We start from the raw sequence: 26,739 nt of genomic DNA, 5'->3' as shown, positions 1-26,739 counted from the left end.
TCTAGCTGTGTTGCCCAGGCTGGTCTCAAATTCCCGGGCTCAAGCGATCCTCCTGCCACAGCCTCCCAGGTAGCCTCCCAGGTAGACTACAGGCACACGCCACCTCATCCAGCTAAAGGAAATTTTGAATGCTTCCAGTTTTTGGCTATTACAAATAAATCTGCTATGAACATTCGTATATTGGTTTTTTGTGAAGATGTAAGTTTTCATTTCTCTGGGATAAATGCCCAGGAGTACAATTGCTGGTTCATATGGTGAGTGTACATTTAGATTTTTAAGACACTGTCAGACTATATTTCAGAGTGCCTGGACCATTTTACATTCCCATCAGCAATGTGTGAGGAAACCAGTTTCTCCATATCTTCACTAGCATTTGGTATCACCAACTATGTTTTTTTCAGCCATTCTGACAAGTGGGTGGCAATATCTCATCATAGTTCTTTTTTCTTTTTTTCCCCTAAAACAGGGTCTCTCTCTGTCGCCCAGGCTGGAGTGCAGTGGCACAATCATAGCTCACTGTAGCCTCAACCTCCCAGTCTCAAGTCATCCTCTCACCTCAGCCTTCCAAGTAGCTGGGACTACAGCCCAGTGTGCACCATCACATCTGGCTCTGTTTCTAATTTTTCATAGAGATGAGGTCTCCCTTCGTTGCCCAGGCTCGTCTTGAGCTCTCGGCCTCAAGTGATGCTCCTGCCTTGGCTTCCAGAAGTGTTGGGATTACAGGCATGAGCCACTAGTCCTGGCCACTGTTTGCTTTAATGAGAAAGATGAGAGCTTGCTTAGAAGCAGAAAAATCTGGTTGGGAAGGAGCAGCTAAACGTGGAAGACAGATAGATGTGCAGATGGAGGGAAGGAGGTCCCTGAGATGATGGAAGGAATGGAATCTGGACTTTGGGGAAGGGGCTTCCCCAGGCCAGGGGAGGAGGGAGGGAAGAAGGATGGGTGCAGGCAGCAGGGGTGTGATTTTGCAGCATGGTGATGGCAGCCTTCCATCAAGTATTTTCTTTGTTCTTTTCTTTTTTCTTCTTTTTTTTTTTTTTTGAGACGGAGTCTCGCTCTGTTGCCCAGGCTGGAGTGCAGTGGCGCAATCTCAGCTCACTGCAACCTCCACCTCCCGGGTTCAAGCAATTCTCCCACCTCAGCCTCTCAAGTAGCTGGGATTACAGGCACCCACTACCACGCCTGACTAATTTTTGTATTTTTAGTAGAGACGGGGTTTTGCCATGTCAGCCAGGCTGGTCTCGAACTCCTGACCTCAAGGGATCTGCCCACCTTGGCCTCCCAAAGTGCTGGGATTACAGGTGTGAGCCACCTCGCTTGGCGCATCTAGTACTTTCTTTTTCCAAGAAACAGGAAACAGCATCATGACCAGGAGCCAGGAAATTAAGTCCCGCCAGGCCCACACCCGTGACACCTGTTTTCCTCCCTTGGCCTCAGTCTTCCCAGCCTCACCATAAAAAGCTGGGACTGGTCCCCAATTTGTTTGATCCTCAAGAGCATCTCAACATTTTTTTTTTTTTTTTTTTTTTTTTGTCCAGGTGCAGTGGCTCATGCCTGTAATCCCAGCACTTTGGAAGGCTGAGGCAGGAGAATCCCTTGAACCCGGGGAGACGGATGTTGCAGTGAGCCAAGATCGCACCATTGCACCCCAGCCTGGGCAACAAGAGCAAGACTCCATCTCAAAAATAAATAAATAAATAAATAAATAAATAAATAAATAAATAAATAAGGCAAGCGTGCTGGTACACACCTGTGGTCTCAGCATGCTAAAAGTCTGAGGTGGGAGAATCGCTTAAGCCCAGGAGTTGGAGGCTTCAGTGAACTATGATCACCACTACGCTCCAGCCTGGGTGACAGAGCAAGATCCTGTTTCAATAAATAAATAAAATGAAAAACAAATAAACACATGCCCCTGGCAGGGATGCGGATGCACCACTAGGTTTGGGAACTGTCCTGTAGGGGCTCTAAGGGCCCCTCCAGCTCTGAGAGTTTGTGCCTCCATGGGAAAGATACAGGATCCCAGCATAGCCCTTTATTGCGGTTACAAACTACAAAATAAGCCACACATCATTTCCTGCCACCTATAACTACAAAAGCCTAAAAAGCACCAGAACTCAAGAAGAACTACACACTAGCTGGGCACGGTGCCTCACGCCTGTAATCCCAGCACTTTGGTGAGGCCAAGGCAGGCGGATCACCTGAGGTCAGGAGTTCGAGACCAGCCTGACAAGCATGGAGAAACCCCGTCTCTACTAAGAATACAAAATTAGCCGGGCGTCATGGCACATGCCTGTAATCCCAGCTACTTGGGAGGCTGAGGCAGGAGAAATCGATTGAACCCAGGAGGAGGAGGTTGCAGTGAGCTGTGATTGCACCATTGCACTCTAGCCTGGGCGACAAGAGTGAAACTCCATCTCAAAAAAAAAAAAAAAGAACTACACAAGAAGGCAAAATTAGGCCAGGCGCAGTGGCTCAAGCCTATAATCGCAGCACTTTGGGAGGCTGAGGCAGGTGGATCCCTTGAGGTCAGGAGTTCAAGGCCATCCTGGCCAACATGGAGAAACCCAGTCTCTACTAAAAATACAAAATTAGCCTGGTGTGGTGGCACATGCCTGTAATCCCAGGTACTCGGGAGGCTGAAGCACAAGAATTGATTGAACCTGGGAGGCGGAGGATGCAGGGCGCTGAGATTGTGCCATTGCACTCCAGCAGCCTGGGTGACAGAGAGAGACTCTATCTAAAAAAAGTAATAAAAAAACAAGGCAAAATCGGCAGACTCCGAGTGAGGTTGCGAGGTCCTGCCTATGTGGGAAACCCACTCCATACACTGTGGCTCCTGGGACCATTTCTAAACCCTTAGCTGAGACATGGGTCAGGACATCATCATGGGGACATGGGGACTCCCGGGTTGGATCAGGGTTACCTCCAAAGATCAGGATGCTTGGCTGCCCTGCAAAGGGGTGGAGACCTATCCAGGACTTTCTGAAACCTGAACCCTGGGGTGGGGGGGCTGTGGGGGGAGGAGGGGCTGCCTGGCCCTGACAGTCCATGCCTCCCCCCACCACGTAGCTCCGCCTTCACCTGGGTGCCCTTTTTCTGGGGCCGCTCCAGCTGGTGCCGGCCACCTCCACTCCCCTTTGCTTCTCGCTGTCCCTAAAGTCGGATGGGGACAGGCTGGGGCCACCAGCCAGCTCCATGGACAGGGACTTTGCCTCTGCTCACCTTCCAGCTGTGGAAAGAAAAGAAGAAACGCCTGTGTTGATTTCTATTTGGAAGATCCTTCTTCCTCCTAAACTTCCAGGGGCAGACAAAGTGATTCGATCCTGGATTGACTGTAGAAGAAGGGACAGAAAGAGCCCAGAACATTCCCCCAGGTATGAATCCTTCGCTTTTGCTGGGGTGTTTGTGCGTGTGCGTGTGTGTGTGTGTGTGTGTGTGTGTGTGAGAGAGAGAGAGAGAGAGAGAGAGCGCGAGAAAGAGAGAGACAACCATTTCCCACTGGTCAATGATAAATTGTCCTTGTTAATCTCCCAAGCCCCTTCTGGCTGCTGTTTTCTATGATTCTGTAGCCATCACCTTGATTCAGTCACTCAACAAACATTTCCTGAGTATCCACCCCATGCCAGGGGCAACCACTGAATAAGATCTGGTGTCCGCCCTCGAGGGTCTGCAATGTAGTTGGAGAAACAATAATGATAACAAGAGCTACCATACCTAGAGTGGGCCAGACACTGGGCTAAGCCTTGTGAAAACATTGCTCATTGAAGTTGGCAAAAACGGTAAGGGGTAAGTGGATCACGAATGCCGTTTTACAGATGAGAACAGTGAGGCTTTGCAAAGTGAAGGTCATACAGCTGGGAGATGGTGGAGCTGATGCTGCAATATGACCGCTGTGTTATGCTGCCGGCTGTACTGTAGAGAATGCAGGCAATAGATGGACTTGGGAAGGGATATGAAGGGATGGGAGGGTTTCAAGAGCCCTAATCACCAAAGACAGGGAAGGATGAAGCCTCGTCTTGCCGGTGTTCCCCAGGGCGCGAAGCAGGAGCAGACTGGCGGGGGCCCACCTTGGAGCTGGGAGGGTGAGGAGGCAGGCTTGCCTGGGATTTGAAATCCGTGGCGGTCAGGATCGGGGCTCCTTCTCCCTCATTCCTGGGCCGAGGTGGCAGGGGATAGAGGTGGGGAAGCTGAGGATTCCTGGCAGGGTCTCTGGGAGTTGCCTGTCCCGAGGGTGGGGGCTGATCTGGCCTGGGGGTGCCAGTATCCCAGCAGCCTGAGAAGTGGGTTGCATTGAGGCCAGGAGGCCCAGACAACTATGTGCGCCCCGCCCCCCAACAACAAGCAAAGACTGGACTATGACTTTCCCCCTCCTCACGGTTCTCAGCTCCCATCTCCCAGCTGTCCCCAGTCCAGGCAGAAGGAGGACAAAAGGTGATTATTCCACTGGGGGCTGTCCTGGGCCCCATGAATGGGGTGTTGAAATCCCCGTGTCCGCATCCAGATAGGCTTTCATCTTCTCCCCAACCAGACTGTGTACACCAGGGCGGAGGTAAAGCCAGTGACAGGAGGGGGTTGGGGGGACGGCGGGGAGCTCCTTCTGGGACGAGCACCCATGTCCCCCAGTTCCCACTCTCAGTGTAGCCCAAACAGAACCATCCTCACCACCACCATCCTCTCCACCACCGCCTCCTACAAAGTCCCCATCAGAGTGGCTGGGAGCCAAATGGATGCTCCTAGCCCCCCGTCCCCCACACCAAGAGAAGCCCAGTCCTGCCAGTTCAGTCTCCTACATACCTTTCACATCTCTCCTTCCTCTCTGCCTCCCATGGCCTGAAGTCTGGACAACTGCATCAGCCTCTAAACCAGCCTCCCATCTCTCCCCAACCAACCAGTCCACAGTCCACACAATGCATCAGACCCCTGCTAAAAGTCTGCAAGAAAAGGGGACATGAAGCCAGGCGTGGTGGCTCATGCCTGTAATCCCAGCACTTTGGGAGGCCGAGGCGGGCGGATCACGAGGTCAGGAGATCGAGACCACGGTGAAACCCCGTCTCTACTAAAAATACAAAACATTAGCCGGGCGCGGTGGCGGGCGCCTGTAGTCCCAGCTACTCAGGAGGCTGAGGCAGGAGAATGGTGTGAACCTGGAAGGCGGAGCTTGCAGTGAGCCGGAGATCGCGCCACTGTACTCCAGCCTGGGGGACAGTGCCAGACTCCATCTCAAAAAAAAAAAAAAAAGGGGGACATGAGAGAGGCTTCTGGGACGCTGATTACATGGTGTGAATGCTTTTTGAGCTCTAAGCTCATGGTTTATGCACTTCTTTTTTTCTTTTTAGTTAGAGACAGGGTCTCATTCTGTCATTCAGGCAGGAGTGCAGTGGTGCGATCATGGCTCACTGCAGCCTTGAACTCCTGGGCTCAAGTGATCCTCCTGCCTTGGCCTCCCAAAGCACGCACCACCTGGCCCAGCTAATTGTTTTTAGTTTTGTAGAGATGGGGTCTCACTATGTTGCCTAGGCTAGTCTTGAAATCCTGGGTTCAAGAGATCCTCCCTCAATTAGCTGGGCGTGGTGATGCCCGCCTGTAATCCCAGCTACTCAGGAGGCTGGGGCAGGAGAATCGCTTGAACCTGGAAGGTGGAGGTTGCGGTGAGCCGAGATCATGCCACTGCACTCCAGCCTGGGCAACAGGGCGAGACTGTCTCAAAAAAAAAAAAAAAAAAAGAAAGAGATCCTCTTTCCTTAGCTTCCCAAAGTGTACACAGGAGTGAGACGCCATGCTTGGCCTAGAGTGAATTTAAATCAGGGCCGGGTGTGATGGCTCACACCTGTAATTCCAGCACTTTGGGAGACTGAGGCGGGTGTATCACTTGAGGTCAGGAGTTCTAGACCAGCCAGGTCAACATGGGGAAATCCCGTCTCTACTAAAAATACAAAAATTAGCCGAGTGTGGTGGCACATGCCTGTAATCCCAGTTACTCGGGAGGCTGAGGCAGGAGAATCGCTTGAACCCAGGAGGCGGAGGTTGTAGTGAGCTGAGATCAGGCCACTGCATTACAGCCTTGGCGACAGAGGGAGGCTCTGTCTCAATAAACAAATACATAAAAATACATAATTTAAAGCAGAAGAAATGAGCCAATAAAATGAGAAAAAATATTAAGGAAATCATAGTTACCATGACTCACACTACATAAAATAAGTGAAGGAAGGTCTGAGAGAGTAAATGCTGTTTACAATGTTCGGCCCATTTTGGGTGGAAAGCCTTTGAAGATTTTTTTTTTTTTTTTCTGATTTAGGATTGGGGTATTAAAAACAAAAAAAGTGCAAGACAGGAGGATCACTTGAGGCCAGGAGTTTGAGACCAGCCTGAGTAACAGCACGAGAGCCCATCTCTACTAAAAAGAAAAAAAGAAAAATAATTAGCCGGGTTTGGTGGTGCGAGTCTGCAGTTCCAGCTACTCAGGAGGCTGAGGCGGGAGGATCCTCTGAGCCCAGGACAGGGAGGTTGCAGTGAGCCATGATCATGCCACTGCACTGTAGCCTGGGTGACAGAGTGAGACCCTATCTCTAAAATGTGAAAAAAAAATTCTTTAAAGTAAAAAAAATTAATTAATTAATTTGAAAGGGAAACTTTATATTGTTCCAATAAATGGAAAACCGGAGTCCTTTATAGAAGGCATTGTACAATTTAAAAAGAATTAATGAAAAGAAAACAATACATGTGTATCTACAGCCTCCCAAATTAAGTGGGTTGCTGTCCGTGGCACCAACATATTTCAAATGCACAGACCGGGTGCGATGGCTCATGCCTGTAATCCCAGCACTTTGGGAGGCTGAGGCAGGTGGATCACCTGAGGTCAGGAGTTCAAGACCAGCCTGGCCAACATGGTGAAAACCCATCTCAACTAAAAATGAACCAGGTGTGGTGGCGGGTGCCTGTAATCCCAGCTATTCAGGAGGCTGAGGCAGGAGAACTGCTTGAATCTGGGAGGTGGAGGTTGCAGTAAACTGAGATCATGCCATCACACTCCAGCCTGGATGACATAGCCATACTCCATCAAAAAAAGAAAGGGAGGGAGGGAGGGAGGGAGGGAGGGAGGGAGGAAGGAAGGAAGGAAGGAAGGAAGGAAGGAAGGAAGGAAGGAAGGAAGGAAAGAAGGAAGGAAGGAAGGAAGGAAAGAAGGAAGGAAGGAAGGAAGGAAGGAAAGGAAGGAAAGAAGGAAAGAAGGAAGGAAGATAAAAATCAAATGTGCAGGAGGATAACCTCTGAGCCCTTGGGCTAGTCATGGTTTGGGCCGAGCCAACCCTCCCAAACCCTTCTCCCACCATTTGCCCTCTTCACACATCCTCAGCTCCAGCCATGTCTGATTCCTCATTTCCATCCAAGCAGCATCTTTCTCGCCTCCCAGCTTTTGCCTCTGCCGTTGTCTCCACTCAGAATGCCAAAGGCAAGTGGAAATGTCATTTTTCCCTGAAGCTGGTCCCTCCAGGAGGTAAACACCTGGGACTTTTTTTCTTTTACTTGCAGCCTTGGCACAAGTGATCCTCCTACCTCAGCCTCCCCATTAGCTGGGACTACAGACATGCGTCACCATACCTGACTCATAAAAAAGAAATGTTCTGGACCGGGCGCGGCAGTGGCTCACGCCTGTAATTCCAGCACTTCGGGAGGCCAAGATGGGCAGATCCCTTGAGGTCAGGAGTTCGAAACCAACCTGGCCAATATGGTGAAACCCCCCTCTGTAGCAAAGAAAGAAAGAAAGAAAGAAATATATAAAATTAGCTGGGTGTGGTGTTGTACGCCTGTAATCCCAGCTACCTGGGAGGTTGAGGCAGGAGAAGCGCTTGAACCTGGGAGATGGAGGTTGCAGTGAGCCAAGATTGTGCCATTACACTCCAGCCTGGGCCACAGAGCAAGACTCTGTCTCAAAAAAAAAAAAAAAAAAAAAAAATTCTAATTTTTGTATTTTTTAAATTAAATTTTTTTTTTTTTCTTTTTGAGGCAGAGTCTTGCTCTGTCACTAAGGCTGGAGTGCAGTGGCATGATCTCGGCTCACTGCAGCTTCTACCTCCCAGGTTCAAGAGATTCGCCTGCCTCAGCTTCCCGAGTAGCTGGGATTACAGGTGTGCTTCACCACACCTGGCTAATTTTTGTATTTTTGGGACAGCTGGGGTTTCACCATGTTGGCCAGGCTAGTCTCGAACTCCTGAACTTAAGTGATCCGCCTCCCTCAGCCTCCCAAAGTGCTGGGATTACAGGCGTGAGCCACTGCGGCTGGCCTATTTTTTGTATTTTTTTAAACAGACGAGTTTTCGCCATGTCAGCCAGGCTGGTCTTGATCTCCTGGGTTCAAGCGATCCACCCGCCTCAGCCTCCCAAAGTGCTGGAATTACAGGAATGAGCCACCAAGCCCGGCCTCATTTTTAAAAACTTTTTGCAGAGGTGGGGTCTCACTATGTTGCCCAGGCTGGTCTCAAATTCCTGGGTTTAAGGAGTCCTCCCACTTCGGCCTCCCAAAGTTCTGGGAGGCCCAGCAACATTTGAGATCTTTAATTTCAGATGTTCCAACTGTAACTTATCCCTGGCGCCTTGATGGGAGCATCTGAAACACCCTTCACCATCTGGATGCGCAAGGAAGCAGAGATGCAAACTGGTCCCCAGCCGGATGAGAAGGGCTGGGGGTGGAGGTTGGGAGATGGGAGTGCTGCCCCTCCCTTCCTCCCCCAAGCCCTGTCTTTCCTCCTCCTCCTGCCTCTGGGTGAGTCCTCCCCTGCTAGCCCTTGCCACTTCCTCTTTCTGGCTCTCGGGTTGTCCCAGCTGTAACTTTATAGTAGGAGGGGGGTTGTGAATGAGCTCATTCCTGCTGTTCTTTCCAACGCTGATATTTGCCCAGAGTTGACAAAAGAGCTAGGAGTCTGAGTTTGGGGAATGAAGGGCTCAGTACTGGAGGTGACAGGTAAACGTACCCGGGGAATGGGCAGTTAGGGGACACTGGGCACAGGGAAGGAGAGAAAGAGGGTGTGCTCACCAATGGCTTTTGGAAAGACAGCTGGTAAAAGAGATGAAATCAAATGACCTAGGGACTATCCAAACATAAGAAGAAGGCCGGGCGTGGTGACTCACACCTGCAATCCCAGTGCTTTGGGAGGCCGAGGCAGGCAGATCACCTGAGGTCAGGAGTTTGAGACCAGCCTGGCCAACACGGTGAAACCTGAGTCTCTAGTAAAAATACAAAAATTAGCCGGGCGTAGCAGTGTGCACCTGTAATCCCAGCTACTCGGGAGGCTGAGGCAGGAGAATCACTTGAACCTGGGACGTGGAGTTTGCAGTGAGTCAAGGTCACGCCACTGCACTCCAGCCTGGGTGATAGAGCAAGACTCTGTCTCAAAAAGAAATAAAGATAAATAAATAAATAAGAAGAAGTGGAGTCAGCTGGACACGGTGGCTCACACCTGTAATTCCAGCACTTTGAGAGGCCGAGGCTGGTGGATCATGAGGTCAGGAGTTTAGGACCAGCCTGGCCAACATGGTGAAACCCTATCTCTACTAAAAATACAAAAAATAGCTGGTCGTGGTGGTGGGCACCTGTAAGCCCACCCAGTCAGGAGGCTGAGGCAGGAGAATCGTTTGAACCCGGGAGGTGGAGGATGCAGTGAGCCAAGATCGTGCCATTGCACTCCAGCCTGAGTGACAGGACGAGACTCTGTCTCAAAAACAAAAAAAAAAAAGAAAAGAAAAGAAGAAGTGGAGTCTCAGTTTCTTCATCAGTAAAATGGGTACACAAGTGCAGGTTGCAGGGGGTGGTTATAAGGATTCTACAAGGTAATGTACGTGAAAGTGCCAGAACTGTCATACCCGGAGCACAAGTGTGGAATTTCTGGGCTTTCCATCTGCCTGGTAGGCAAATTTCACTTTCCTGTTTCCTCTCCCACCTCCACTCTCAAGCATCATGCTCAGAACTGCATGATGAAGAAGAGTGTGGCTGTCTGGGTAGCCTCTCAGCTCTACCCTTGATTTGCTATGTGGCCCTGAGTAAGTTGTCTAATCTCACTAACCCTGAAGTTGCCTTGTCTGTAAAATCCTGCCTAACTTATAAATTATCCTAATGATTAATGGAGTTCGCCTAAAGAAAGCAATGAGGGCCGGGCGCAGTGGCTCACGCCTGTAATCCTAGCACTTTGGGAGGATGAGGTGGACGGATCACCTGAGGTCGGGAGTTCGAGATCAGCCTGACCAACATGGAGAAACCCCGTCTCCACTAAAAATATAAAATTAGCCAGGCATGGTGGTGCATGCCTATAATCCCAGCTACCTGGGAGGCTGAGGCAGGAGAATCGCTTGAACCCAGGAGGCAGAGGTTGTGGTGAGCTGAGATTGTGCCGTTGCGCTCCAGCCTGGGCAATAAGAGTGAAACTCCGTCTCAAAAAAAAAAAAAACCAAAAAAGAAAAAAAGAAAGCATGAGGACATACATGATAGCTAAAGCAGAAAGACTCAAGGCCAGCCAAGGTAGCTCACACCTGTAATTTTAGCACTTTGGGAGGCTGAGACAGGAGGATCGCTTGAGGCCAGGAGTTTGAGACCAGCCTGGGCAACAAAGTGAGACCCCTGTCTCTACAAAAAATTACGCTGGGAGCGGTGGTTCATGCCTGTAATCCCAAAACTTTGGGAGGCTGAGGCAGGCAGATCACTTGAAGTTAGGGGTTCAAGACTAGCCTGGCCAACATGGTGAGACCCCATTTCTACCTAAAAGTATAAAAATTAGATGGGTGTGGTGGTGTGTGCCTGCAGTCCCAATTACTCAGGAGGCTGAGGTGGGAAAATCAATTGAACCCAGGAGGCAGAGGTTGCAGTGAGATGAGATCATGGCACTGCGCTCTAGCCTGAATGAAGTAAGACTCTGTCTAAAAAAAAAAAAAAAAAAAAAAATTAGCTGGGTGGGGCGGCAGGAGCTTGTAGTCCCAGCTATTCTGGAGGCTGAGGTGGGAGGATGGATTGAACCCAGGTATTGGAGGCTGCAGTAAGCTATGATCATGCCACTGTCTCAAAAAAAAAAAAAAAAAAAAAAAAAAAAGAAGAAGAAGAATGAAGTAGAAGGGCTCAGATAGGTAAATCTTTAGGGAGGAAAATATAATGAATCCCAAAGCCAATTTACACATTTAAGGTAGAGCTACTGAACATCTGCTGAGTACCAGGCTCTAAGCAGAGAGTCCTGGGGACACAGAGTTGAGACAAGCATAGCCACATTACCAGGGAGAAGGCCCCGAAAGAGGCCTAGGTATGTAGTGCCCAGGAATTCAGAGGAAACAGAGAGCACTTGCAGCTGAGGGCTCCAGGATGGCTTCCCAGAGGAAGGAACTCCAAGTTGGGACTTGAAGAAAGCTCTTGCCCAGGTGTGTTGGCTCACACCTGTAATCCCGGCACTTCGGCAGGCCAAGGTGGGTGGATTACCTGAGGTCAGGAGCTCAAGACCAGTCTGGCCAACATGGTGAAACTCCATCTCTACTAAAAACACAAAAATTAGCCGGACATGGCTGAGGCAAGAGAATCTCTTGAACCCTGGAGGTGGAGGTTGCAGTGAGCCAAGATCGCACCACTACACTCCAGCCTGGGTGACAAAGCAAGATCCTGTCAAAAAAAAAAAAAAAAGAAAAAAAAAAAAAAAAAAAAAGAAAAAAAAAAAGAAAAAAGGCCGGGTGCAGCGGCTCACGCCTTAATCCCAGCACTTCGGGAGGCCAAGGTGGGTTGATCACTTGAGGTCAGGAGTTCAAGACCAGCCTGACCAACATGTTGAAACCCCATCTCTACTAAAAATACAAAAATTAGCTGGACGTGGTAGTGCACGCCTGTAATCCCAGCTACTCGGGAGTCTGAGGCAGAAGAATTGCTTGAACCCCAGAGGCGGAGGTTGCAGTGAGCTGAGATCCGGCCACTGCACTCCAGCCTTGGGCGACAGAGCGAGACTCCATCTCAAAAAAAAAAAAAGAAAAGAAAAAAGCAAGGCGAGGCTGGTCAGATGGTTAGAAGATTCTAGAAGAAGGCGAGACTCCTGCAGGTAACAGGGGTCATTATGGAATTTAGCATTAGTTTGAGACGTGCAGCTCTACAGATTTACACCCGCAGATCTCTCTGGGTTGGCCTGGGACCACTAGGAGAGGGGTGAGGCAGGGAAACCAATCAGGACAGTCAGAGAAAGAGACAATGGGGCTTTGGCAAAGCAGGGGTACTGAAGTCCAAGAAGATGGGGGTGATGTTGAGGACCGTGGGGGTTGGGGGGTGTGTTCCCAGGACCAGGGAGCCATGGTGTGGGCAGAGGGGCCAATGCTCTTCCTCACTCTGTTTCAGCCAGCGCCCTACAGCCCACTCCACTGACCTTTCCAGGTAGGTGCCCCGTCCCGCCCTTCCTCACCCTCACCTGTCCCCCAGGTTCTCCAGTCTCAGACAGGGAACCATGGGAAGTGATGACTAACCAGCTCCCCTTGACTCTAGATGCCCCTATCTCAGGGGAGCTGTAGTCTCCCCATTTTCCAGAAGGGATTGATCCCAAGGTTCCCATGGATTCATGGCAAAGTCGGTAACCTGGCTGGGTCCCGTAGCGCATGTCTGTGATCCTAGCGCTTTGGGAGGCCAAGGCAGGAAGATCACTTGAGCCCAGGAGTTTGAGACCAGCCTGGGCAACATAGTGAGACCCCGTCTCTACCAAAAAAAAAAAAAAAAAAAAAAAAAAAGGACATCCTGGAGTGGGCATCCTAGAGGTTGCATTCAGTGACCCCCTGGTGCCAGCTCCACCCTCTTCACAGAACTGAGGCTGGTGGGGGGCCCCAGCCGCTGCCGGGGGCGCCTGGAGGTCATGCATGGTGGCTCCTGGGGCAGCGTCTGTGATGATGACTGGGACGTGGTGGACGCCAACGTAGTGTGTCGCCAGCTGGGCTGTGGCCTGGCGCTGCCTGTGCCACGGCCCCTCGCCTTTGGCCAAGGCCGAGGCCCCATCCTGCTGGACAACGTGGAGTGCCGCGGGCAGGAAGCTGCGCTGAGTGAGTGCGGCAGCCGTGGCTGGGGCGTCCACAATTGCTTTCACTACGAGGATGTGGCTGTCCTGTGTGATGGTGAGTGGAGCCCTGGGACCTGGGGGGACAGACAGACAGACTGTGGCAGGCAGCAGGGCTGTAGGCTAGATAAATGAAGGGACTTCCCACGGGTAAGGCTGTTCCATGCAGATCAGGCCAGAGGCTACGATGCCTGGTGCCAGGGAAGAGTCCCAGCCTGGGTCCCAGGGATTATTCTGGGTCATTGCCTGACTTTGAACCAAAAGGAAACCAGCACTACTGCTTCCACGTAAGGCTTTGATTGTGCCAGCAGAGCCCCTCTCCCTTTAAAAAAAATTTTTTTTGGAGGTTTTGGAGATGGGGTCTCACTCTTTGACCCAGACCAGAGTGCAGTGGTGTGATCATAGCTCACTGCAGCCTCAAACTCCTGGGCTCAAGGGATTCTCCCGCCTCACTAGCTGGGACTACAGGTGCAAGCCAGCCCGCTGGTTCCCCTGTCCCAGTTTTAAAAGCAGACAATCAGCCGGGCACGGTGGCTCATGCCTGTAACCCCGGCACTTTGGGAGGCCAAGATGGCAAGATTGCTTAAGCCCAGGAGTTTGAGACCATCTTGCGAACATAGCAAGATCTCATCTCTACGAAAAATCAGAAAAATTAGCAAGGCATGGGGGGGTCCCCACTACTTGGGAGGCAGAGGAGGGAGGATCGCTGGAGTCTGGGGGGTCAAGGCTGCAGTGAGCTATGATTGTGACACTGCACTCCAGCCTGGGTGACAGAGCAAGACCCTGTCTCAAAAAACAAAAAACTGACTATTGGGGTAACACTGGCCATGAGCTCCACGTGGCATAGAGCTGCAGCGGAAACTGAGAGCAGTGCTTCTAGTTTTCAAGAAAATCAGGGGGTCTCATGAAAACACAGATTGAGGCCCCATCCCAGAGTTTCTGATTCTGCAGGTCTGGGTGGGGCCTGAGAATCTGCATCGCTAACAGTTCCCAAGGGAGGTGAACTGCTTTAAGAACTGTGCTTTAGGGAGGCTAAGGCAGGAGAATGGCGTGAACCCGGGAGGCAGAGCTTGCAGTGAGCCGAGATTGCACCACCGCCCTCCAGCCTGGGCAACAGAGCGAGACTCCGTCTCAAAAAAAAAAAAAAAAAAAAAAAAAAAAGAACTGTGCTGCAGGCTGGGCGCGGTGGCTTACGCCTGTAATTCCAGCACTTTGGGAGGCCAAGGCAGGCGGATCATCTGAGGTCAGGAGTTCAAGACCAGCCTGACCAACATGGGGAAACCCTGTCTCTCTACTAAAAATACAAAAGATTAGCTGGATGTGGTAGCGGGCACCTATAATCCCAGCTGCTCAGGAGGCTGAGGCAGGAGAATTGTTTTAACCAGGGAGGCGAAGGTTGCAGTGAGTTGAGATCACGCCACTGCACTGCAGCCTGAGCGACAGAGCAAGACTCCATCTCAAAAAAACAAAAACAAAAACAAAAACAAAAAACCGTGCTTTAGAGGAGTCCAGGACACTGGTGTGGCCCCTCTCCTCTCATACCCCAGGGTTCCTGGCTGTGACTCTGTGTGGCCAGAGAGGCTCTGGGGGCAAGCACCTTATGGGTCCATCCTCCTGCCCCTCAAACACCCTGTGGTGTGAGGATGGAGAACAGAAAGACCCCTTCATCCACTCCATGTCCTTTCCAGAATTCTTGCCAACGCAGCCCCCAACAAGGAAGATGTTAACCAGTAGAGTACCCCCTACAACACCGCCGAATGGAAAAAGTACGTAAGCATAATGTGGGCAACACCTGGGTTCTGGGACAGGAGTCTCTCACACCCTGTCCTAGGCAGTGGGAAGACAGGGATTACAAATTGAAGATTGAAAGTTAGAGAAAATGGCTGGCCGCGGTGGCTCATGCCTATAATCCCAGCACTATGGGAGGCTGAGGCCAGCAGATCACTTGAGGTTGGGAGTTTGAGACCAGCCTGGCCAACATGGTGAAACCCTGTCTCTACTAAAAATACAAAAATTAGCCGGGCGTTGTGGTGGGTACCTGTAGTCCCAGCTCCTCGGGAGGCTGAGGCAGGAGACTCGCTTGAACCCAGGAGGCGGAGGTTGCAGTGAGGCGATATCATTCCACCGCACTCCAGCCTAGGTGACAGAGAGAGACTCCGTCTCAAAAATAAAAAGGAGAGAGAGAGAGAGAAAGAGAGAAAAGAAAGAAAGAGAGAGAGAAGGAAGGAAGGAAGGGAGGAAGGGAGGGAGGGAGGGATGGATAAAAGAAAAGAAAAGAAAGAAAGAAAAGAAAGAAAAAGAAAGGAAGGAAGGAAGGAGGGAGGGAGGGAGGAAGGAAGGAGGAGGGAAGGAAGGAAGGAAGGAAGGAAGGAAGGAAGGAAGGAAGGAAGGAAGGAAGGAAGGAAGGAAGACATTGAGAGAAAATGGCCGGACACGGTGACTCATGCCTGCAACCTCAGCACTTTGGAGGCAGAGGCAGGCGGATAACTTGAGGCCAGGAGTTCATGGCCGACATGGTGAAACGCTGTCTCTACAAAAAATACAAAAATTAGCCAGGCGTGGTGGCACATGCCTGTAGTCCCAGCTACTTGGGAGGCTGAGGCAGGAGAATCACTTGAACCCGGGAGGCAGAGGTTGCAGTAAGATCATGCCACTGTACTCCAGCCTGGGGGACACAGTGAGACCAAAGAGAGAAAATGAGTGAGGGGTGAGACTGGAGCTTAACCTCACAGGAAAGTCAGATGAGCCCAAGAATGATGATCATGACTAGAACAAGAAAATGAAAAGTGCTTTAAAAGAGGGACAGTGAAAGAGGCAAGGAAGTCCAGAGGTGGAAGAGGGTCCCGTTCCTCAGGAGATCAGGGAGAGCTTCCTGGAGGAAGAGGTGTGGGCACCGTATCTTGAGGATGTCATTTGCAGTAGATGAGAAAGCAGCACGTCCCAGGCTGCCAGGAGACAGGGAGCAGGGTAGGGGGGTTGGTTTTAGGCAGCAGGGATGATACTGTGATCCCATAAACCACCCCCAGTCTGGACCAAGGAGGCAGTACCCTGGGCAGCAGGGTGAGAAGATGCCCATGGGTTGTAGGTCCTGGGATACCGGGCTGCCTTTGTGGTTTGGACGGGAGCAGAGGCCAGTGGGACATGCGCCCTACCCCCGCCCTTGTCCCCAGGTGAGGGCAGCGTGCGCCTGGTAGGGGGCGCAAACTTGTGTCAGGGCCGAGTGGAGATCCTGCACGGTGGCCTGTGGGGCACCGTGTGTGACGACGACTGGGGGCTTCCGGATGCTGCTGTGGTCTGTCGTCAGCTGGGCTGCGGAGCGGCCATGGCCGCCACCACCAACGCCTTCTTTGGCTATGGCACGGGGCACATCCTGCTGGACAACGTGCATTGCGAAGGCGGCGAGCCCCGCCTGGCAGCCTGTCAGAGCCTGGGCTGGGGCGTGCACAACTGTGGCCACCACGAGGACGCGGGAGCACTCTGCGCAGGTGCGGGCTCTAGGGGCTTTGGGCGGTGGGCGGTGGGCGGAGGCGGGGCAGGTGGGCGGGGCCCTGCGCCAATGCTGGAGGAGGAGGCTTGAGTGGGTAGGTGGATGTGGAGAGTGCTTTGGCTGTCTTGATGCTCCCCAGAGCTCTCCAGGCAGCCTCCAAAATTACTCGTATCTCAGTACTGTACTGTAAGTGCCTCTGAATATCCCAGAACTCCTGGTGGTACACTCCACGGCTATGTAACAATACTGCATTAATCCAGCCTGGCCAACATGGTGAAAATTAGCCGGGCATGGTGGTGCACACCTGTAATACCAGCGACTCAGGAGGCTGAGGCAGGAGAATCGCTTGAACCCAGGAGGCGGAGGTTGCAGGGAGCCGAGCTGACGCCACTGCACTCCAGCCTGGGCGACAGAGAGAGACTCCGTCTCAAAAAACAAAGAAACAAAACAAAACAAAAACTGCACTATTGCTTCACCAATACTCAAGAATTCTATAGCAATATCCCAAGGATGTCTCCAGAACGTTCCAGCAAGTACTGTTCCTGGACCACTTTAGAGTAACACTCTAGAATAACACTCACAGTAACACTCTAGAATTGCCCCAGAGATATTCCAGAATTCTCTAATGCTCACAGAATTACCTAGCACAACCCTCTGTCATTGTGATGCTCTAATAATAGTATTTTCTCCCCACCTGGGCCCTCTCCAATTTGGGAGGGTTTCTCAGCAAAGAGGAATAATAGGGCCAATAATGCTATTTCACAGATGGACTCTGCTCTGTAAGAGATAATAGTGGTTGCCCACAACTCATAATTCATAGCAAACTAAGGGCAATGTGTATAGGTGAGGAAGCTGAGGCACAGAGAGTCAGAGCCTTGCCCATGATCACACAGTCAATGCAAGGCAGGCGAGCCCCCAAATTGAGGCTTAGTCCAGTAGGATTTTTGGTTTCCCTCAGCAAAGGATTTAAGGGCCAGCTGGTGTTAGCAGCTTTCATTGACGCGGCAGTGCACAGCAGCAGCAGAGACCCCGCTCCTTGCCGAGCAGGGCTACCCCATAGGCAGTGTGCCCAGAGTAGCAGCTCAGAGACAGGTCTGCAGTCGTAATTCTATTTACTTTCAAGTATATGCAAATTAGGGGACAGATGATGCAGATATTTTAAGAACTAGAATGGTAATTTTTGGGTTGTCTCTGTTGCCATGGAAAGGTAACTCCAGGTGTTGCCACGGCAATGGTAAACTGACATGGCACACGGGTGGGCGTATCTCATGGAGAGGCACTCCCACCCCATCCCTGTTTCAGCTAGTCCTCAATTTGGTCCGGTATCTGAGCCCCACCTCCCGAGTCGAGTGAGCCCCCACCCTGACCCATTTCCCTCTCAGAGATTAGTTTGTTTGTTGTTGTTTTTTTTGAAACAGAGTCTCGCTCTGTTGCCCACGTTGGAGTGCAGTGGTGTGATCTTGGCTCACTGCAAGCTCCACCTCCCGGGTTCATTCCATTCTCCTGCCTCAGCCTCCTGAGTAGCTGGGACTACAGGCACCCGCCACCATGCCGTCTAATGTTTTGTATTTGTAGTAGAGACAGGGTTTCACCGTGTTAGCCAGGATGGTCTTGATCTGCTGACCTCATGATCTGCCCGCCTCAGCCTGCCAAAGTGCTGGGATTACAGGCGTGATCCACTGCGCCCGGCCTGAGATTAGTTGTCTTTTTGTTTTTTTTACGTTAAGAGGGGCTGTAGAAGGGCAGAAGTCTGTCTCAGTGAGCCCTGACAGAGTTCCTTCTAACCCTGGTCATGGCCCTTGCCCTGCTAGCCTTGTTTTCTCTGTAAGAGGGGGATAATGGCCCGGGCACGGTGGCCCACGCCTGTAATCCCAGCACTTTGGGAGGCTGAGATGGGCGGATCGCCTGAGGTCAGGAGACCAGCCTGGCCAGCATGGTGAAACTCTGTCTCTACTAAAAAAATACAAAAGTTAGCCAGGCGTGGTGGCGGGCACCTGTAATCCCAGCTATTTGGGAAGCTGACGCAGGGGAATCGCTTGAACCTGGGAGGCAGAGGTTGCAGCGAGCTGAGATTGCAGCATTGCACTCCAGCCTGGGCAACAAGAGTGAAACTCCGTCTCAATAAAAAGAAAAGAGGAGGATAAAGGGAACTCAGGACTGTGTATAGTCCTCCCTGATGGGCAAGGCCTTCTGTACTCCATGTCTGTTGGACACAGTGGGCTTCTGATGAGAACATGGGACATTGGAAAGAAATGAAAGCGTGTCTGTGAGAGCCCTGTATAAACTGAAGTGTACACCTCACAGCACAAGCGAATTACGACTATCAAAGTGGGGACAGGCCTCCTTAGACCCCCGCTACGGCTGGGCTACCAGACCTGGAAGTAACATCTATTCTCTCCTCCAGGGAGACCCTCCTATCCTCCCCTGACAGCCCATGGCTGACCAGGGACCAGAATCTCAGCCTCTGACCCTGCCCCTTCTCTCCTGCCCTAGTCCTGGGTCCCCCAGCGCTCACAGCACTGCCATCCTCGGCCACAAGACAGGACTGGGCTTGGCACACAGATCCATCCGGTAAAGAGCTCAGCCCTCCAGGCGGGAATGTTAGGGGCACGGTGGGTGCGGCTGGGAACTGGGAAGAATGTTCTGGATCCACAGGCGGGGGCCCTGGCTAACAGGCCAGGGCTTTGGCCAGATGGTGCAGAGGTGGGTGAGAGAATTATGAGCAGACAGAGCAAGGATGATGAAACTCAGAGCTCTGAAAACCTCAGCGGGGTGGGAGGAGGCAGTAAGAGATTTCTTCAAAGCACAGAAGTAAAATTTGGGATGTGGGTGGTGGCTCACTCCTGTAATCCCAGCACTTTGGGAAACAGGCGGGAGGATCGGTTGAGGTCAGCTGAAGACCATCCTGGGCAACGCAGCTAGACCCTGTCTCTAAATATATGTATATATATTTAAATTGCCAGGCATAGTGGCTCACGCCTGTAATCCCAGCACTCTGGGAGGCTGAAGCAGGTGGATCACTTGAGGTTGGAGTTTGAGACCAGCCTGGCCAACATGGTGAAATCCCATCTCTACTACAAATACAAAAATTAAAAAGAAATAAATAAAAATACAAAAATTAGCCGGGCGCCTGTAATCCCAGATACTTGGAAGGCTGAGGCAGGAGAATCGCTTGAGCCTGGCAGGCGGAGGTTGCAGAGAGCCCAGATTGCACCACTGCACTGCAGTTTGGGCGACATAGCGAGACTCTGTATCAAAATAAATAAATAAATAAATAAATAAATAAATAAAACTAGCTGGGCATCGTGGCTTGTGCCAGTCCTAGCACTTTGGAAAACCGAGGCAGGAGGATCGCTTGAGGCCGGGAGTTCTAGGCTGCAGTGAGCTATGACTGCATCACTGCACTCCAGCCTGGGCGACAGAGCAAGACCCTGTCTCGAAGTTCATTTTTTTTTTTCCCCAATGGGACGATGCTGAGATTGGGAATGAGAGACCTTACGAGGGGGTCGATTGAGATGAAGGTTGAATCAAGGTTAGCAGTGCAGTTGAAATTAGGATATGAACTATCCCTGGACCTGAAGTTAGGGTAATACATAGAATTAGCTTTCGGTTAATTCAACCAAGTTTCCCCGAGATCCCAACGCGCGCCAGACAACGCGGTGACTTCTGGGGTTGCAGCTGAGTTGGGGTACGGGTGTGGTAGGGTTGGGGGGTCTTGGTAGGCGTCCCCGTGCCCTGCTGCAGGACAGAAGGCCTCCTCGTTCTCTGCGAACGCTCTAGATGCCCTGTCTCCGCAGCTACAGGAGTTGGCCCCCAGCCTTCCCGGGAGACGGCACTGCTCACCACCGCCGCCTGGGCCGCGGGGAAGAAAAGTAAGTGGCGGTGCCCGGGGTCTGCGGGGGGTGGGGGAGGGTAGGGCTGGGGCTATGCCCGGGAGCCGGCAGCCCCAGCCCAGCCTCTCTAGCCGCGAGCCTATGCACCCCGCAGGCGGGCGGCTGCGGCTGGTGGGCGGCCCGGGCCCGTGCCGCGGCCGCGTGGAGGTGCTGCACGCCGGGGGTTGGGGCACCGTGTGCGACGATGACTGGGACTTTGCGGACGCGCGCGTGGCCTGCCGTGAGGCGGGCTGCGGGCCCGCGCTGGGCGCCACGGGCCTGGGCCACTTCGGCTACGGCCGCGGCCCCGTGCTGCTGGACAACGTGGGCTGCGCCGGCACCGAGGCCCGCCTGAGTGACTGCTTCCACCTGGGCTGGGGCCAGCACAACTGCGGCCACCACGAGGACGCGGGCGCGCTCTGCGCAGGTGAGGCCTCCCGCGGGGCCGCGCACTGCGGCGTGGGAGGGGCGGGGCGGGGCCGGGCGCGGCCTGGGCGGGGCCACGCGTGAGGCCTCTCTGCGGCACTGCTGCCCGGGGAGCATGCGCACTCCGCAAAGGGGAGCCGCCCCGCCGTCCGTGCGCCCTGCGGCTGCGCGGCGGGGCGGGGCCGGAACGGAGAGCCTGCTGCAGTGGAAAATGGGGCGGGGCCTGGGGAGGGCCGCGTGGTGCAGCGGTGAGGGGCGGTGTCCGAAGGTCAGGGCTAAGGCCGATCCCTGTTCGAGAAAGGCATCAAGTCCGTAAAGGGCAGGGCCGTTTGCTCCCGGCTAAACCTAGACCCAGCAAAACTCTATTAAGCAGAGTGGATCACCCTTACCAGAGCTAGCGTGTGACCTTTGGGCGGAATCAATGGAAAGGGGTGTTTGCAGTTTGGCAGAACATTGTGAAATTCATTGATTGTTGTGGGAATTGATGTCTTCGCCCTCATTTGGTGCCCCAGGGCTAGTAGGCCCTACTTCCCATAGTTTTGGCCACAAAAGGTTCTGCTTTGGGGCCCAGGTTTGGAGAGGCACAACCCCTATTTCTTCTTTTTTTTTTTTTAATCTTTTGAGACAGAGTCTTGCTCTGTCACCCAGACTGGGGTGCAGTGGCATGATCATAGTTCACTGCAGCCTTAAACTCCTGGGCTCACGAAATCCTGCCCTGCTCAACCTCCAGAGTAGCTGGGACTACAAGGGGCATGCCGCCGTGCCTGGGTAATTTTTGTATTTTTTATAGAGATGAGGTCTCGCTGTTTTGCCTAGGCTACTCTCGAACTCCTGGTCTCAAGCGATCCTCTCACCTTGACTTTTTTTTTTTTTCCCGAGACAGAGTCTCAGTCTGTCACCCAGGCTGAAGTGCAGTGGCTCACTGCAACCTCCACCTCCCAGGTTCAAGCGATTCTCCTGCCTCAGCCTCCCGAGTAGCTGGGACTACAGGCGCATGCCACCATGTCTGGCTAATTTTTGTAGTTTTAATAGAGACAGGGTTTCACCATGTTGGCCAGCTGGTCTACGAACTCCTGACCTCAGGTGATCCACCTGCCTCGGCCTCCCAAAGTGCTGGGATTATAGGCGTGAGCCACCATGACCAGCCTTACCTTGACCTCTTAAAGTGCTGGGATTACAGGTGTGAGCCACTGCCCCCACCCAGTGACACAACTCCCATTTCTGATCAAGGGGAGCAGTTCTTCAGGAACCTGTGAAGTCCTTTTTGTCCCTAGGACAGGCTTTCCTGGGGCGAGCAGGAGGGAACCTGGCCCTAAGGAACATGCTCCCCATTGTGACAGCCACCTCTTTATCTCTGTCCTTCCTGAACCAGGCCCAGAGGAGCTGGGACTGCAAGTCCAGCAGGACGGTTCTGAGACCACGCGGGTGCCCACTCCTCGGCCCAGAGACGGTAGGTGCCTATAATCCCCTGAAAGTGGGTGGAGGCATGAGGGTCTGAAGGACATGGATTGGGGGAGGTCACAGCCTGGGTTATAAAGCTCAGCAGATTAACACCAGGACCTGGAAGTCTTGTCCTTTTGGTTGGTCTCAGGCCTCCTTTGTGGGAATATGGTATCCAGAAAGAAGGAGGTGAGCTTTAAACTAGAGAAATCTGGAGATTCCTAGAGGTGAGATCAGAATGAGGGGATAAGGATCCTGTCCTGAGCAGAGCAATGAAAAAATTCAGAATGTAGTTCTGGGAGCCCAGGGGGTTGGGGGAGACCATGGAGACCATGATGACCTCCAGGGGACACGATAGGATGTAATCACAATCTCCAAACAACCGGCCTGGGGCTAGGGTACTGGGATTACGAGCAGAGGACCAGGGAGAGAGCAGACATAAAGCACCCAGCACACGTCACGGATCACTCAAAAATGTTTGCACGCTTTCTCCCAGTCCTGAGACTCTGGATCTGGACTAATGCTCATCTTACTTATTTATTTGTTATATTATTTTTTTGAGATGAAATCTTGCTCTTTCACCTAAGCAGGAGTGCAATGGTACAACCCCCACCTCCCAGGTTCAAGTGATTCTCGTGCCTCAGCCTCCCCACTAGGTGGGATTATAGGCATGTGGCACCACACCCAGCTAATTTTGTTTGTGTGTATTTTTAGTACAGACAGGGTTTCACCATGTTGGCCAGGCTGGTCTCTAACTCCTGACCTCAAGTGATCTTCCAGCCTTGGGCTCCCAAAGTGGTGTGATTACAGGCATGAGCTTTTGCATCTGGCCCCATCTTATTTATGTTTGAGACAGTCTTGCTCTGTCATCCAGGCTGGAATTCAGTGGCACAATCATGGCTACTGCAGCCTTGACCTCCTGGCCTCAAGCGATCCTCCTGCTTCAGCCTCCCAAGTACCTGGGACTACAAGGCACACACCACCACCACCACACCCAGCTAATTTTTATTTTTTTTGCTTTGTTTTGTTTTGTTTTTAGAGACAGGGTCTTGCTATGTTGCCCAGACTGCTGTCCAGCTCCTGGGCACAAGCAGTCCTCCCTCCTCAGCCTCCCAAAGTGCTGGGATTGCAGGCATGAGCCACCGCACCCAGTGCCAATTTTTTTTTTTTTTTTTTTTTTTTGAGACCGAGTCTCGCTCTGTCGCCCAGGCTGGAGTGCAGTAGCGTGATCTCAGCTCACTGCAAGCTCCGCCTCCCAGGTTCACACCATTCTCCTGCCTCAGCCTCCCACGTAGCTGGGACTACAGGCGCCCGCCACCACACCCAGCTACTTTTTTGTATTTTTAGTAGAGACGGGATTTCACCATGTTAGCCAGGATGGTCTTGATCTCCTGACCTTGTGATCCGCCCACCTCGGCTTCCCAAAGTGCTGGGATTACAGGTGTGAGCCACGGTGCCCAGCCAGTGCCAATCTTACTTTAATTTAATGTGTCTGCCTTCACCTAGTGGCTCCTAGGACAGTGCTCAGAGTGTCTCAGACCTCTCTTTACTCCCAACCTGGCCTAGCTTGGGAGTGGTCCGGCATGGACCAGCCCCTTCCAACCCAGCCCTTGTCCCCCCACAGGGCATCTACGTCTGGTCAACGGAGCCCACCGATGTGAGGGGCGTGTAGAGCTCTACCTAGGGCAACGGTGGGGCACTGTCTGTGATGACGCTTGGGACCTGCGGGCAGCCGGTGTCCTGTGCCGCCAGCTGGGCTGTGGCCAGGCCCTCGCAGCCCCTGGTGAGGCTCACTTTGGCCCAGGCCGAGGCCCCATTCTCCTGGACAATGTCAAGTGCCATGGGGAAGAGAGTGCCCTGCTGCTCTGCTCTCACATCCGCTGGGATGCCCACAACTGTGACCACAGTGAGGATGCCGGTGTCCTGTGCCAGCCTTCATGACCCAGCCCGCTCTGCACACCACCTCTTCTTCCGGGAGCTGTGATCTGCCCTCCCTCCTCCAGGAAGCCCTCCTCTTGTGACGACTACAGCTCACTTTGCCCCTTCTTCCCTTGCCTGGGAGAGAGCCTACCCAGACAGTGCAGTCCTGCGTGGGGGAGCCTGGCTGTACCCCCATCCACTTACTGCGTGACCTCAGCCTGTCATCGACTATTGTGAGCCCAGTTCAGTGAAAGCTCCTGTGGTTTTGCTCAGCCAAAACCAAAACGAGGGGAAGAGAAATGATTCCTAACTCTTCTCTTTGGTGGGGCTCTTTTTATAGCACCAGCCCCTGCCTTCCTTGCCCTAGATCCAGGAAGCTCAGGGGCTCTTTAAATGGGGTATCTCCTCTTCCCCCAATCCATCTTGGGATCCCCAAGAAGAGGGAAGGCAGGAGGGGCCTACATCTCTTACCTTGGGCCCTCAGGGGCTGCAGAGGAACCTGGGTCCCTGCCCAGCCCTGTTCCGCGAGGGCCTGGACTCACTCAGATGGTGCTCGGCTGGACAAGGGGACTGGGGGAGGGGCCAAAGCAGGGACAGTGGCCCCTCCCTGCAGCTGGCAGCATCTCTGATTTATGCCATCCCCACCACAGAGCCTCCACTTTGCGGGAGCAAAGAACCCTGGGGGCCTGTAGCCACCCGTTCATAGGTGCCAAGTCAATAAAGCATTGTCCCCCATCTCTTGTAACGGAAGTCACTGTCTGAGCACAAATGTATTCTCTGTGGCAGCAGGAGAGACTCTGGGCAGGACTCTCGGGAGGAAACAGGGTTCGGGATGGAGGACGGTTCAAGAGCATCATCCGAGAGCTCTCGGCAGGTCCATCGCATCCTGGAAATGCTGAGTCATGGTGTCAGGCCTCCATGGCCCCTAGGGAGTCCCTTAACCCAACTCCTCTCTCCTTTCACATGTATAGAAATCAACGTCCAGCAAAAGGAAGCAGCTTGCTCAAGGCCACATAGCAAGGCATTGGAGTCGCCAGAGGAGAGAAGAATTTTTTTTTTTTTTTTTTTTTTAAGACGGAATCTCACTCTGTTGCCCTGATAAGTGCAGTGGCACAAACTCAGCTCACTGAAACCTTCGCCTCCTGGTTTCAAGTGATTCTCCTGCCTCAGCCTCCTGAGTAGCTGGGACTATAGGGATGCGCTACCACACCTGGCTAATTTTTGTATTTTTCGTAGTGACTGGGTTTCACCATGTTGGCCAGGCTGGTTTCGAACTCCTAACCTTAGGTGATCTGCCTGCCTTGGCCTCCCAAAGGGCTGGGATTACAGGTGTGAGCCACTGCACCTGGACTTTTTCTTTTTCTCTTTATTTTTTAAGAGACTGAGTCTTATTCTGTCACCCAGGCTGGAGTGCAGTGGTCTTCATAACTCACTGCAACCTTGAACTCCTGGATGCAAGCAATCCTCCCACCTCAGGCTCCCAAGTAGCTAGGACCACAGGCGCATGCTACTATGCCCAGCTGTTTTAAGATTTTTCTTGTAGAGATGGGATCTTTGTTACCCAGGCTGGTCTCAAACTTCTGGCCTAAAGAGATCCTCCTGCCTTGGCCTTTCAAAGCACTGCGATTAGAGGTGTGAGCCACTGTGCCCAGCTGAGAAAAAATTCTCTTTCTTCGGTTTTGTTTTGTTTTTTGTTTCTTGAGACAGAGTTTTGCTCTTGTTGCCCAGGCTGGAATGCAATGGCACAGTCTCAACTCACCGCAACCTCCGCCTCCCGGGTTCAAGCGATTCTTCTGCCTCAGTCTCCTGAGTAGCTGGGATTACAGGCATGCGCCACCATGCCGGCTAATTTTGTATTTTTAGTAGAGAAGAGGTTTCTCCATGATGGTCAAGCTGGTTTCGAACTCCCGACCTCAGGTGATCTGCCCACCTTGGCCTCCCTAAGTGCTAGGATTACAGGTGTGAGCCACTGTACCCGGCCTTTTTTTTTTTTTTTTTTTTTTTTTTTTTAAAGACAGGGTCTCACTTTGTTGTCTAGGCTGGACTACAGTTACATGATACCATGTTGGTTCACTGCAACCTCTGCCCAGGTTCAAGCGATCCTTCTACCTCAGCCTCCCAAGCAGCTGGGACTGCAGGTGCATGCCACCACACCCGGCTAATTTTTGCTTTTTTTTTTTTTTTTTTGAGATGCAGTTTCACTCTTGTTGCCCAGGCTGGAGTGCAATGGCATGATCTCAGCTCACTGCAACCTCTGCCTCCCAGGTTCAGAGCGATTCTCCTGCCTCAACCTCGCAAGTAGCTGGGATTACAGGCGCCCACGACCATGCCCGGCTAATTTTTTGTATTGTATTACAGACGGGATTTCACCATGTTGGCCAGGCTGGTCTCAAACTCCTGACCTTAGATGATCCACCTGCCTCGGCCTCCCAAAGTGCTAGGATTACAGGCATGAGCCACCTCACCCGGCCAATTTTTGCCTTTTTTGTAGAGACACAGTCTTACTATGTTTCCTGGCTGGTCTTGAATCCCTAGTTTCAAGCGATCG

General features: G+C 52.3%; 2 protein-coding genes across 2 annotated transcripts in view; both read left to right on the top strand.

The window, feature by feature from the left end:
- Nucleotides 1-26,739, top strand: part of TMEM120A (transmembrane protein 120A) — a 436,474-nt gene that overhangs the window by 115,253 nt on the left and 294,482 nt on the right. The gene's annotated exons all lie outside the window — the stretch shown is intronic.
- SSC4D (scavenger receptor cysteine rich family member with 4 domains) lies at nt 3,091-24,932 on the top strand. The gene is made up of 11 exons (XM_050783719.1): nt 3,091-3,374; nt 8,560-8,758; nt 12,344-12,379; nt 12,799-13,104; nt 14,735-14,812; nt 16,217-16,531; nt 19,027-19,104; nt 20,331-20,405; nt 20,521-20,832; nt 22,204-22,281; nt 23,896-24,932. Exons 2-11 carry the CDS (start codon nt 8,593-8,595, stop codon nt 24,210-24,212), a joined length of 1,761 nt encoding a protein of 586 aa, XP_050639676.1. The 5' UTR covers nt 3,091-3,374; nt 8,560-8,592; the 3' UTR covers nt 24,213-24,932.

This window comes from Macaca thibetana, chromosome 3 (assembly GCF_024542745.1).
Source record: "Macaca thibetana thibetana isolate TM-01 chromosome 3, ASM2454274v1, whole genome shotgun sequence".
NCBI lineage: Eukaryota > Metazoa > Chordata > Mammalia > Primates > Cercopithecidae > Macaca > Macaca thibetana.
Note: the sequence above shows the minus strand (reverse complement) of the source record. Positions and strands in the feature narration are given on the sequence as shown.

What these genes read in the sequence shown, in the direction of transcription:
- SSC4D (XM_050783719.1), top strand. Translation starts at nt 8,593, where the DNA reads ATGGGAGCATCTGAAACACCCTTCACCATCTGGATGCGCAAGGAAGCA. An exon ending in CGCGGGAGCACTCTGCGCAG is followed by an intron (nt 16,532 to 19,026) that starts GTGCGGGCTCTA and finishes CTCCTGCCCTAG; the next exon opens with TCCTGGGTCCCCCAGCGCTC. An exon ending in TTGGCACACAGATCCATCCG is followed by an intron (nt 19,105 to 20,330) that starts GTAAAGAGCTCA and finishes CTGTCTCCGCAG; the next exon opens with CTACAGGAGTTGGCCCCCAG.